The sequence below is a fragment of the Ascaphus truei genome, chromosome 17 (assembly GCF_040206685.1).
Source record: "Ascaphus truei isolate aAscTru1 chromosome 17, aAscTru1.hap1, whole genome shotgun sequence".
Lineage (NCBI taxonomy): Eukaryota > Metazoa > Chordata > Amphibia > Anura > Ascaphidae > Ascaphus > Ascaphus truei.
In genome coordinates, this window is record NC_134499.1 from 31,479,884 (window position 1) to 31,493,028 (window position 13,145).

Below are 13,145 nucleotides of genomic sequence, written 5' to 3' on the forward strand. Positions count from 1 at the left end.
CCCCCCAAAACATTCCATTTCCAGAGATTTGCTCAATGAGAACCATCCTGGTACAATTTGGACTTTAACCCATTTCCTGACGGAGAAGCACAGTCCGAGCACCATGTTACCAGACGCTCTGGCAGTAGAGAGGTTGAGTCATGAGAACGCTCCGGTCTGCACACTGTATGGGAGAGTCTGCAGGGATACGGAGCCCTGGTCTCCGCTCACACCTTGTGCAGCTCTGCAGGGGTGGGGCTTTGCACTTCATCCTTGAGGGTCTTCATGTCCAGGCGAAGCTTGTTCTCCTTCTTGGGGCTGCACCGATGGAGACTTGCCCTCCTGTGTGGGCTGCGGCCACTTTGGCAGGAGGTGTCTAGGAGGAGTTTGCTTCCATCCAGACCCAAACTCTGCACGCTGCCAGTCATGATGGACGCCTGTGAGGAACAAAGACATGAGCTGCCCTGACCAACCCCAGACCCACGCACACAACTAGGGTTGCCAGGTGGCTTTTCCAAATATACTGGACAATGGTGAAAGTTGCAATGCGCTCAAGGCATGCATGTACCCTTCTCCTTGCCATTTTCTCCTCTACTTGGTCCCACCCACAAGCTTCTGACACCTCCACCTGATTGGCTGCATTACCCAGCAGCAGCCAATCAGGATGGAGGAAGCTGCCCAGCAGCCCTGCCCTCTCCACCATCAGGGAAATCCCACGGTTGACCAAGCCGGTCAGGTCACCATGTACAGAGAGGTAATTCCAGTATACACATGCATGCCCAGTATTACCTCGTTTACTGGAAAAAGTGACACAGGAAAGTCTGGTTTAGTACCGGACATCTGGCAACCCTACATACAACTCAAACCAATTCTTTTTCTATGGTCCAAATCATTAGAATATATATTTACTTTTGAATGTAGACCTAGATTTTATAACTAGAGATGAGCAAACTTTTTCACCCTTTTCTTGCCAAAAGAAAATTTGCATTTTTCAAAGTTTGCAAGCAGTTCTCGTAAAAGACCAACGCCATTCCAGAACCTGAAATAGTTTGGGGGTTTTTTTTGCAGGAGAGAGCTCTATTTCTGGGTCTGGATGTTGTGCGAATATAGATTTGTTGGAGAGATTTGCCCAGGCAGGTTCCAGATCCATTTTTAGAACTTCGAGGGAACTTTTAGAGAATGTTAAGAACTTTTTGAAAGGTTTGAGCTGTGAAGCAAATGTCACCAGATTTGCCCAGCTCTGCAGAAAACCCAGCAGCAGAGAACACGTATATCATCTGCCCACAGCTGAAGTCATGGCTTGGCTGCATGGGGGCGTGAACTAGGGGTGGGGGGGGGGAGGGGGTGCTGCAGCCCTCCCTGGGTTTATAAATTTTTACATTATGTAATGTATGTTACTGGTTTTGTACATAGAGCACCCCCAGCCAAAATACTTTGTTTCTGCTTTGATGCGTCAGTATCCTCCAAACAATTACTCCAGCTTCCAACACATTTACCTCTATCTCCCTCAAAAGCTCAGACTGGCCACAGGTTTCCAGGTCTTCCAATGCCTCTCCAAAAACACGCCAAAAACTATCGTCGTGGTCAGTCTCCAGGCCGTTTGGCTGGCTGGGATATCTGTTGAACCAAACATGGTGAGTCTTCCGGAGCGGCAGCATCTTCTGCGGCTCAAAAAAAACGCTCAGCAGGTCTTCTTATACAAAAAGCACAAGTCACCAAGGCTCGGCTAAGACCCCCTGTACCATGACATGTCCATGCATTCATTAATTCATTCAGGTTCTTCAAGGAGGGATGAGGGAGGAGGGAAGAGGGGTGTAAGTTGGTGAAGTAATGGAGGAGGAGGAGGGTAAGATGTGCATTTGGGAGGACGTGCTGGTGAAAACAGAGTGGAAAAAAAGGGGATGGGGGGGGGGGGTCGTGAAAGAAGGTTGAAATGTGGGAAAAACCAGGAGGCCCCACAGGCTGTTAGTACAGAAGAGGGATGATGGGGGGTGGGGAGAAGGGGGAAACAGCTCAGAGCCGAGACCCAGAACACCTGGGGAGAGAAAGAAAAAAAACACAGAAAGGAGAACAGACGTGGTGAGAAAATGGTAGAAAAAGAAATGTCTTGGGTATCTGTGGGGGGTGGGGGGGGGGAATGACACAATCATAGAAGTATATCGTGGTGTATGAGAGTTGCACACATAACCAAGCATCTAAAACTGGAGGGGAGAATTAATCATGCTATATGTATGCTCCCAGAACACATTATTCAGGGTGATGTTATGGTGCCTTACTGCTTGGTGTTAGGTTTACAAACTGGCACAACCCCAGAAAGAGTAACGCGAGCCTCGCGCGGCTCTGCCACTAGGAGGCGCACTTGGAAATATTTACTGGATTTCAAATAAATTAGAGAGTGATTTATATTTTCAGTTCACACAAAATCAGTTTGTATATATTCACCCCCCCCTCCACCCCCAACATGCATACATACACCCAAACATACATACACCCCACCCAAACATGCATACATACACCCAAACATACATACACCCCGCCCAAACATGCATACAATTCATATACACCCCAAACATGCAGGACCCCCCACACACATGCACCCCAAACATAGATACACCCCACCCGAACATGCTTCCCTTCCCCCCCACCCAAACATGCATACAATTCATATACACCCCCAAATATGGAGACAACCCTCCCCCGCAAACATGCATACATACAGCCCCCCAAACATACGAGCACACACTATTTTCATCAAAACGCAGAGCTGCCCGCTTCTCTGACGTATCGGAGGGTTACATCCTCCTCTCTCACACATAGTATTGATGTATTGTTAGATGGTGACGCTGCTTACCTAGCTGGCTTTTCCCAGTCCTCCTCGCTGTAGCTTCCATCCAGGAAGGGGTAACTCTTTCTGTGCTCCGCAGGAGGGGTGCCGCTCTGCTGACGGCTTGTTCTCCACTCGTGAGGATGCAGCGAGATGCCCACAGCCTGAGGCATATAGGTACCTTGGGAGTGGCAAAGCCAGGGGTCAACCGGGGAATCCCACATTCAGCCATGTAACAGCCTCTCTGACACTCCGAACATTTGCTCGGTCCAGAGAATTTCCCAGCAGCCTCACCCTGACTCCCGTATCCAGCGTCGATGCCGGATCCATCCCAGGACTCCAGGGCGCTGTCCACGCTGGGGATGGTGGTGGAGTAAATCTCGGAGAGTTTGCAGGTCTTCTGAGAGTCTGTCAGGTCATCCTCGGGGTCACTCCCTTCATTCATGTTGTCCGACAACTTCTGGGAATACAAACCTGGAGTAAAAAGCCAGAGAATATCATTGTTACAGTGAGGAAGGGGACGCGAGTATGAGAGAGTGCGAGTATGAGAGAGTGCGAGTATGAGAGAGTGCGAGTATGAGAGAGTGCGAGTATGAGAGAGTGCGAGTATGAGAGAGTGCGAGTATGAGAGAGTGCGAGTATGAGAGAGTGCGAGTATGAGAGAGTGCGAGTATGAGAGAGTGCGAGTATGAGAGAGTGCGAGTATGAGAGAGTGCGAGTATGAGAGAGTGCGAGTATGAGAGAGTGCGAGTATGAGCGAGTGCGAGTATGAGCGAGTGCGAGTATGAGCGAGTGCGAGTATGAGCGAGTGCGAGTATGAGCGAGTGCGAGTATGAGCGAGTGCGAGTATGAGCGAGTGCGAGTATGAGCGAGTGCGAGTATGAGCGAGTGCGAGTATGAGCGAGTGCGAGTATGAGCGAGTGCGAGTATGAGCGAGTGCGAGTATGAGCGAGTGCGAGTATGAGCGAGTGCATGTTTTTGGGATTGGGACATACAGAGATCGCCTCGTAGCCATGGAGACTGGTCTGCCCATATTATTAGCCGCCCTACACTATATGTATAAAGAGGAGTCAATACTCCCAATGAAGTATTTGCACATACCCTGGCGGAGGAAGGCGCTTCCAATCCCTGAAGGGCGCGGCCACGTCAGACATTGTGAATGTTATTTCACAAAGGTTTTTTGATGCAGACATTGGGCTGTGTCCCGTTTTTGTTTTGTTAGGAGACAGCAGCGTCCCAGTGTTTGCCCCAGTAATGTGTATGGGGGGGGGGGGGGGGAGCGCACACAATATGAGGGGGAGCGCACACAGTATGGGGGGGGGGGAGCGCACACAGTATAGGGGGAGCGCACACAGTATGAGGGGGCGCACACATTATGGAGGGTATCGGCTGTATAAATAATCCCCCCCCCGTGGTCCGCACTTCCACTCACGCTCAGCCTGCTTCTTGATCTTGAGTGTGACCGTCTCCCCTGCCATCTGCAGCAGGTGAATGGCTTCACTCAGGGGCTTCCCCTTCAGACTCGTGCTATTAATGGCCAGGATCCGATCCCCGATATGAATGGCTCCAGTCCTGGGAGAAAGGGAGGTGGCAATGTGTGCTGCTCGGAGACGCCCCAGGTCAATGTGCTCAACCCCTGAAATCTGAGAGCACACTGCAATACATACACATTTATATATTGCTATACAGTGCTTCAGGATCTTCTGGCAGTGAACTTAATCTGAGATCAGCATAGATATATCACCTATCAAACAATGTGACTCTACTGTGCCAAGCACAGGTATGTACAGTGCAAGCTCCCATCCTGAACCTGGAGACCAGTTTTAGGGGAACAGACTATCTAGCAAGACTAGCCGAAAAGTACCTGGTGTTGCTCGGGAATCCTAAAAACCCAACCTCATCCCCCCTACTCTCTTCTTTCCCCCCACCCCCATATTCCGTAATACCTTATGATATCCCCAATTATTTCTGCCTCCGTCCTTCGCTGGCATTCTTACTTTCCCCTCACGTGCCAACTGACTGTCTGCTTTCTGGGTAAACATTATAGCTATCCGACTCTCCTTATCTGCCACCAGGCTATGTGCATTATGATGTCACGTGACAGATACAACACCCAGTGGCCGACTTGCTTACAGAAATTGTAATAACTCAGAATTAAAAATAGAATGTAACAGACAAAAAAAATAATAATAATCCGTTGACACAGTATATAGATCTATAAATATAAACGTTCAGTTATAAACATGCATATACTACGCAGGCCTCTAGATGTCCCTACTGCTTCACACCGAACACCGATACAAGAGCATCATTTCGTCACCCCACCCAGCGCATATACAGAGCATCAAATACAAATGTGTGTGTAATACAGCACGTTACCTGCTGTCACAACGCACCGGTCACATTTGCATATAAAGCGCTACATGTTTGCAAGGGGGTTTTGTAGGTTGGTGCAATTTACTGGATAAAATCATTTATTTATTTTTTACACGAGAAAGCGGTCACAGAACATAAGATTATTGCAGTAAATATAGAAAATACATTAGTAATGTAGACTATATTTGATGCTTTCAAGCCGGTGATGGTCTGTACCATACTGAAGGGGTTAATGAAAGCAGTCACGGGCAGCAGTGCGGTGAAGGGCCTCTCCCACCAGAGCTGTACCCCAGAATGTCCCATACATGTCCCTCACCTTTCGGCCAGACCCCTCTTTGTGAGGCCGGAGATTACGATGGGATCGAACGGCTCCTCCGTCCCAGAAATGGTGATTCCCAGGGGACCTCCGTACCTCTTCAGCTCCACTGTATAGATTATAGCGCCCGTGGTTTCCTGCTCGTCTGAAAAACAGCAGCAGGGACACGCCCTATAAAAACGTTCAGCTGAAGGGGGTGAGAAACCTCACAAATTAATTTAGACACTGCAAACCCCGACAGGTGCAGATTTCGGTGTTAAAGACTGAAGCTTAAAACCTCTTCAGTTTTAACAGTGTCTCCCAAAATTGGGCCCCCACCCAAAAGAGGCTTACAAGGGATGTACCGAGTGACCGTCACTGGGAGATACAAAAACTGGTCAAGAAAATGAAGACCATGGAGTCACAGAGGGGAGTGGGAGGGGGAGTGGGAGGGGGGGGGGAGTGGGAGGGGGGGGGGAGTGGGAGGAGGGGGGAGTGGGAGTGGGAGTGGGGGGGGAGGTGGTGGGGAGACGGTGTCAGAGAGAAACTGGCACAATTTCGGATTTCTTTCACCAATAGCCCAATTAATATAGCCCACCGTGCAGAATTCACCCTCAATGGGGGTACTTACACTGGATTTTTTTTTTGTGCAGTGAATACTGTTAATAGCAGAAGGGTTCTATGTAGTGTGTGATTAGAAATACCAAGGAAAGCCCATCCATGTAACAATTCCTCTTGTACGGTGCTTAACACAGTCACTTTATGCACTTCTGTAGCCCAGGCTGTGCTGAAAAGCTATGCAATGCGGCAGGCAGATGCTTATAAGGTCTCATGTTAAAATGGACAAGAAGTTAAGAGTGACACTGTGCTCATTTGCATGTCATTACCCAGAATCCCTGGCTGCAGTGATAATAGGGGAAAGGCAGTGTTGCAGACGTGTCTGAGACACGCAAACGCACCACTAGTGGTATTTCTGTTTGCTGTACACTGTACGGTGAAGGGTTTGTCACTTTACCTGCTGTAACATTTTTAATGTCTTGTGCACTTTAGAAATTATGGCATTTACAAATTTGCCCCAGAAACGCAACAGCATATCAAGAAACAGCATGCTGGGGGATTCACAACACACACACCGTGCTAGTTTGGGCTCTGCTGAGATATGCTGCAATCACACAGGGCAGATTTATATTACGTAGATTTGTCTGATATCCAGTGATGTGTGTAACGTGCATCACGGGTAATGCTCAGCGGGGGCGATAACTAGAACCCTAATTTTACCTAAAATTCTTACGATAATGGATCCACATAAAGACAAAAAAGTGCTAATTCTCCAGCTATTAGTTCTTAAAGAGTACGTGTGGGACACTGAAATGTGTAAAGGCAAAAACCACAGCACCGGGCTGAACCGGAGAGATTCAGTGACCCGGGATCGGAGGAAAAGATCTTATACCGGAGTTATCCTCATCCTTTCGGATCTTCAGTTTGACCAGCTCCTCACACTGCCGCAGGATCTGCACAGCGTCCTCCATGGAGCAGTTGTCCAGCCTGATGTTATCGATGGCCAACAGCTTATCTCCGGGCTCCAGGGTACCAGTTCTGCAGAGACAAAAAGTGACGAGTGATACATACACAATATAGATCATGGGTGGCAACTGCAGTCCTCAAGGGCCACCAGCAGGTCAGGGTTTAAGGATATCCCTGCTTCAGCATAGGTGGCTCAGTCATTGATCGAGTCACCTGTGCTGAAGCAGGCATATCCTTAACCTGACCTGTTGGTGGCCCTTGAGGACTGGAGTAAACTCCAGTGCAACAGTATTACAGTGGGCAGAGAGCATGAGACAAAAACACGGGAAGGCGGTCTAAAAACGACTCGGTAAAAAGAAATATTGGTGAAAACAAAAATAACCATCACGAAGTATGAAAATCTGAATCGCATATATATATATATATATATATATATATATATATATATATATATATATATATATATATATATATATATATATATATATATATATATATATATATATATATATATATATATATATATATATATATATATATATATATATATAATAAAAAAAACAACTCTAACCCAGGTACTATCTGGTTACTGGAAGCATCACCAACGCGGTTTGGGATTGAAATGTCCAGTGTGTTTCGGATGGTTAATTCACCGCATCGTAAAAGGAGATACATGGTGAAAGAAGACTACGTAAGGGAGGTTTCCCACCTGTGTGCCACGCTGCCCTTCTTGATGTCAGATATAATTAGGGGCTCCCCTGGTTTTCTGCTGGCGGCTGGGAGAAAACAAAAAACAAAATAAACTGCCGACTTCACCTTCACGCTACTTTGTCATCAGATTAAAGTCTCCGCTAGAACCATGGCGTATACCCGCCACCATTACACGTAGTATACACGTTACACGCACTCGCACACTTCCCAAAACTGGGGTTTGGTGAAAAAACACCAACTAGAGTATAGGATTGAATTAGTTCTCTTTAGGAACCAAACAAGTATTATAGGCCATATACGACGCCCCTTACACGTCTACATCCCTTGCACAGTCACATTGGGTGGATGGCCATGATGTTTGAACGGGCAACTTTAAGAACCTCCGGTGCCCTGTATATAGTAGGCATGGGGCAGATGCCCCCCTCTCACACAACATGCTGTGCCTAGGGTTGCCAGGTGGCTTCTCCAAAAATACTGGACTCAATGGTGAAAGGTGCGTCAGGTCACTATGTCCAGGGAGGAAAATACCGGACACATACATGTCCAGTATTACAGTACCGCTCATTTTTTACTGGACAGAGTATCCAAATACAGGACAGTCCAGTTCAATACCGGACACCTGGCAACTCTAGCTGTGCCCACTGCCTTTGTGTTAGAAGTCGTCATGTTGGTTGACACATGGATGCCAGGTCACTGGAAGACTATACAGGGCACACAGACAGTTGGCACATTGGTATTCCAGACACAGTGTCCCAGGACAAGCCGTGGGAAGCAAGAGATGATGAATAACGAGTCACAGAGCGTATCCTTCCACAGGGACAGGGAAGTGACACCGGAGAAATAGAAAAGGAGATCGATGTGGCCGTTTGCACAGATAATAAACGGCCAATTAATCCGGCGTCATCTCCGCTGGGACATCAGTTTGGGAGATGATAAACGAGGGGAAGGGAAGCACGGAACCTGTGCCGGCTTCTATAATTGGATACATTATGACCGGTATTGGGAATGTGTCCCCAGACTCACAGCTCACCCCTTCTCTCCCCCCCCCCCCCCCCCAAAAAAAACTTTTAAGCCAAGAGCAGCACTGCAGATTTACCAAATCCATTAGGAAGAGATCGGAGGTTAAGGAGATGTTACACTAGGGTCGACTTAAGACCAATGAAACATTTGCTTTATTTTTTTACTCTTTTAGGCCCAGTCAATATTGTTTTAAAAATAGGTTACAGCTATATATAACCAAGCCAATCTCTTTCTAGATAGGATAACTACTTATTGAGATGGCATGTGCGATATATTGCCTGATAAATGGTACCATAGTGGACCAAAACATTATTTGTGTGCGCATGCACACACAATGTTTGATACATAGGTAAACATTTTTATCTCACGTCAACAGGTAAGGCATTCCTGAAAATCCTTGATAAATGTCTCAACGGGGATCGAAACATCAATCACCTAATAAATAAACCACCTTTTGAGTGAAGTTCCAAGTGTGACACACACACACACACACACACACACACACGGCTCGGGATGGTACTCACAGCTAATGGTGATGCCCAACTCCACGCCTCTCTTCTTTGGCAGTTTAACGTGGAACGTGCCACTGCTCGGAACCACAGACTCTTGAAGGAACCAAGAGAGGGTGAATTAATAGGGCACCGGGTTGTATGTCGCAGCACATGCTACATCTATGGACAGTTTTATACTTGTGTCTAGCAAAAGTATCATGGGCTCGTTCACTCTGGCACCGGGAATAGCTACTAAAACAGAATTAAACAAGGAGATTTTTTTTTTTTAAATCAAGTAGAGGGCGAGATCTCCTCCTCCTCCTCCTCCTCCCCCCCCCCGCCCCCACCCAGAAAGACTGGAGAAAAAACACGAGTTTTAGAGGCAGAGAAACTATATCCAATGCTATGGTCAGTCTGAAATCCTGTATCAGGAACAAATTGCACCCGCTAGTTCATAGATCACGGCCCTTCTACAATATGCAGTGAGGCACTCACCCTGGCGCATTCATTTGCATGCAGATGCAGTCTTTACGAGTATACAGGCAGTCCTCGTTTTACAACGCTTCGCTTTACAACTAATGGCTTATCCAACGCTGTGCAATGCTTTGCAACGTTGTGTATGTATGTATGTATGTATGTACACACACACAACGTTGCAAAGCGTCGTAAGAGCGTATATACATAATATTATACTATATATTATTTACAAAGAGCTTTGAGAAAGTCGCCGATTGGTGACGAAACGCGTCAGGGACACTGAGAAGCGCGATTACTTCACGAAGACGCTGCGCACGCGCATGAGGCCATACCAAGCGCGGGAAGATTACAGCGGCCATTCGGAGTGGAGAGCTGAATTTGAACAGCATACAGACGGTATAACGGCGTCCTTATCCGGTTGGCGGTGATCCTGACCAGCTATCGGGAAGTAACTTCGTCCAGCAGTACCGGATGGTGGTGAATTAATTCACAAACTGCATTTTAAAACTTTTTATCTTGTGAGTGCGATTCCCCCCCCCCCCCCCCCTTCCATCCCCTTCCCCAATTTTATAATAAATTACGCAGTATTATGCTATGGGGCGTGCGCTCTCTCTTTTTCTGTTTGTAGATATCCGTGGAGGTGGTTTATCCCTTGTGAGAGCAGCAGAAGATCCCGTGCACACACCTTATACCTCCTTTTGGACTGATCATTGAAGGACTGGTTGGATTTTATATTATAACTTTACACTTATTTTTAAATTTTTTCATCATCTTTTCACTTTTTTAGCACTTTTTGCACATTTTTTATTTTTATTTTTTCACCCACATTAATGTATTTTTCTATGGTGTTGTTTTAAGTATATTTGTTTATTATGCTTAGTATTTAACAGTTTTATCACACATGTATATCTTGCTTTTTAAACACATTTAGGAATCTTACACACTTTTCATATATAAGATATTAGCACTACAGTTTATTTTTACACGTAGCAATAGAGTATTATTCTGGCGCCACATCTTTTGTTGATATATATATATATATATATATATATATCATAATAAATAATATATTATATAGTATAATATTATGTATATACGCTCTATCTATATATATATAGATAGATATATATAATACAGTATATATACTATATAATTTATGTGAGTGCTGCATATCTTGTTGCCTGCATAAAATATTTTGTGTATTTTAGTGTTAAACAGTGTTCCTATGGGAAAACGTGTTTCGCTATCCAACGCCATTTTGAGTAACGCATTGTGTCGGATAACCGAGGACCGCCTGTACTAAAAATGTGATGCAGTGCTGATCCTGTTGTGTGGGATCCCGGTCACTCCTATATAAACCACATGGATGCCTGAATGGCCAATGGTCAGGATGGTAGGGATGGGACGCTGTGACCTGCCGTGGGAGCGGGAGTGCCGCTCGGACACTCGCTACTCACCTGCCACATCATACTCAATCTCTAGCACCACTTTATTGGAGAGAGCCGCGTCGCGCAGGAGCTGGTTGGCTTCTTCCAACGTCCCGTCTTCCGTGAGAATCCCGTTGATTGAGAGCAGTCTGTCCCCGACCTGTAGGAGCCCACACCTGCACACAGGAGGATGGGAAAGAAGGGGGTCACCTGACAGGCACCACCCACGCCATCCCACGTGAAGATATGTGGCATGAACAGGATCTATTCAGGATCAAAGTCACAGAAATAAAAACAGTTTGCAGATAAAAGACCACCCCAGCTGCTGAGAAGCCTCGGGCTCCATTCTGACCCTTGGCTTCGGTTTCCCATGTTTAGGATGTCATGAGGCTCAACCCAAGCAGATTTTTACGTCTCTCTGGGTCATATTAGGCAAACCGTGGTGATTCGGGGCTCGGTCTCAGGTGAATGTTGATATTTTGCAAAATACCCCCGATTGGCATTTGTAATCCTGTTGATTTGGGTCAGAAGTTGTTTTCCCATCAGTTTCATTCTACAAAGAGCATACTGATGACAGAATTGACAGAATTCAACTCAACAAGATTGTAACATATCAGCTACTTGTCGGTCCAATAAAAGGTATTGTACCCCCTACTCCCTCTCCCTCCTTTGTTACTACGTGGAAGAGGATCAACACGGCCCCCCATCCTTCTTTATTCAATCTCAAACTAAAACTCGAGAGAGAACAGGACGGCATTTCTGCTATAGGACAATGTACAAATAACCAGCAGATAACTGGCTTATTTAGGGCTGTGCAGCGTGTGACACACACACACACACACACACACACACACAAAACTCGACAGCATGCTAAAGAGAGATGCAATCACTGCAATGTACAAGGCCCTAGCAGAACATCTGTACTGCAGGGAGGCCGACAGAGAAAGAGAGAGAAAACAAACAAGAATAACAGTAAGACTGAGGGGAAAAGAGTGAGGGAGAGAAAGTGAAAACATAGGTATAAATGGTGTTAGAAAAAAAAGGGGAAGACAGGGCGGGGGGGGGGGGGGGCGGCAGGGAATGTACAATAGGTCAATGAAAATGCTGGAAAAACTGAGTTTGGAGACAACCCCTTTGAATGGGGTGTGGGGAGGAGGGGCAGACAGGGATACACGGGTGGGGGGACACTGGGGAGGGGGGGGAGGGGAGGGGGGAGGGGAAGGGGGGGGGGGGCGAAAGGTGAGGGAAAAAAAAAAAAAAAAAAGGTTAAGTGTGACTGTCCCATGACTGAAGGTAGAATCAGCTGAGAGTGGAGCGTGAGGGTCACCCTGCAGTGGGATGCAGACTGTCCAGCCCGGGGCGCCTGTCCGACCCCATTACACAGGACGATCGAGCAAACAAATGACTGATGTTTTCCAGAAGCTCTTCGATCGGACACTGGCTGCTTGCTGCTGCGATCCAGCACTAACAGGACAGAAACCGCTACGGACATCAAATTAAAACCGTGCGTCGATGCAGCTGCTAATTAAAAGCTGCAGTATTAATAGTTTGGTGACCGAAGCCTGCCGCAGCAGCAGGGACAGAGATGTTCTCCCCTGGAAGGAAAGTGACTGCTCATTACACGCTCACTGCACAGAATGTCATTGTGATAAACACACTTCCCTCACCCCCCGCCATCATTAATAACCCCCCGCCATCATTAATAACCCCCCGCCATCATTAACTCTTTAGCTGCCAGGGAGCAGGACCGGCCTTTTAGTTAGAACCTTCTTCTCTACTCCCTGTAGAAACAGGACAGCAAAAGCATTCTTCACGCCACACTTTGCCCTCATTAGTGGCTGCAGCGAGTCCACCGATCAGGATTGGATAAAATCAAACACTTAATAAGAAACAAATAGGAAATGTTATAAGCTGTTGATATTTCTCATGGGAACAAGGATAAGAAGGTCGGCGGGCACTCCGGAAGTAAAGGAAAAAGGATTTATGGAGTTCACGTAACCCAACGCGTTTTTAGTCGCAGC

General features: G+C 46.7%; 1 protein-coding gene across 8 annotated transcripts in view; it reads right to left on the reverse strand.

Annotated features, from left to right (window-relative positions):
- Window positions 1-13,145, reverse strand: part of GRIP2 (glutamate receptor interacting protein 2) — a 175,567-nt gene that overhangs the window by 4,037 nt on the left and 158,385 nt on the right. For 6 of the 8 annotated variants that reach the window (XM_075574626.1, XM_075574627.1, XM_075574628.1 and 3 more), the window contains 10 exons: window positions 11,155-11,300; window positions 9,254-9,334; window positions 7,708-7,774; window positions 6,925-7,070; window positions 5,496-5,640; window positions 4,236-4,375; window positions 3,098-3,277; window positions 2,831-2,984; window positions 1,476-1,596; window positions 213-416 (listed from right to left, as the gene is read on the reverse strand). In XM_075574626.1, the coding sequence (XP_075430741.1) occupies window positions 213-416; window positions 1,476-1,596; window positions 2,831-2,984; window positions 3,098-3,277; window positions 4,236-4,375; window positions 5,496-5,640; window positions 6,925-7,070; window positions 7,708-7,774; window positions 9,254-9,334; window positions 11,155-11,300 (1,384 nt within the window). Of the gene's footprint in view, window positions 1-212; window positions 417-1,475; window positions 1,597-1,645; window positions 2,015-2,830; window positions 2,985-3,097; window positions 3,278-4,235; window positions 4,376-5,495; window positions 5,641-6,924; window positions 7,071-7,707; window positions 7,775-9,253; window positions 9,335-11,154; window positions 11,301-13,145 lie in introns of those variants that run through there. The other 2 variants (XM_075574631.1, XM_075574632.1) reach the window with 2 other exon arrangements.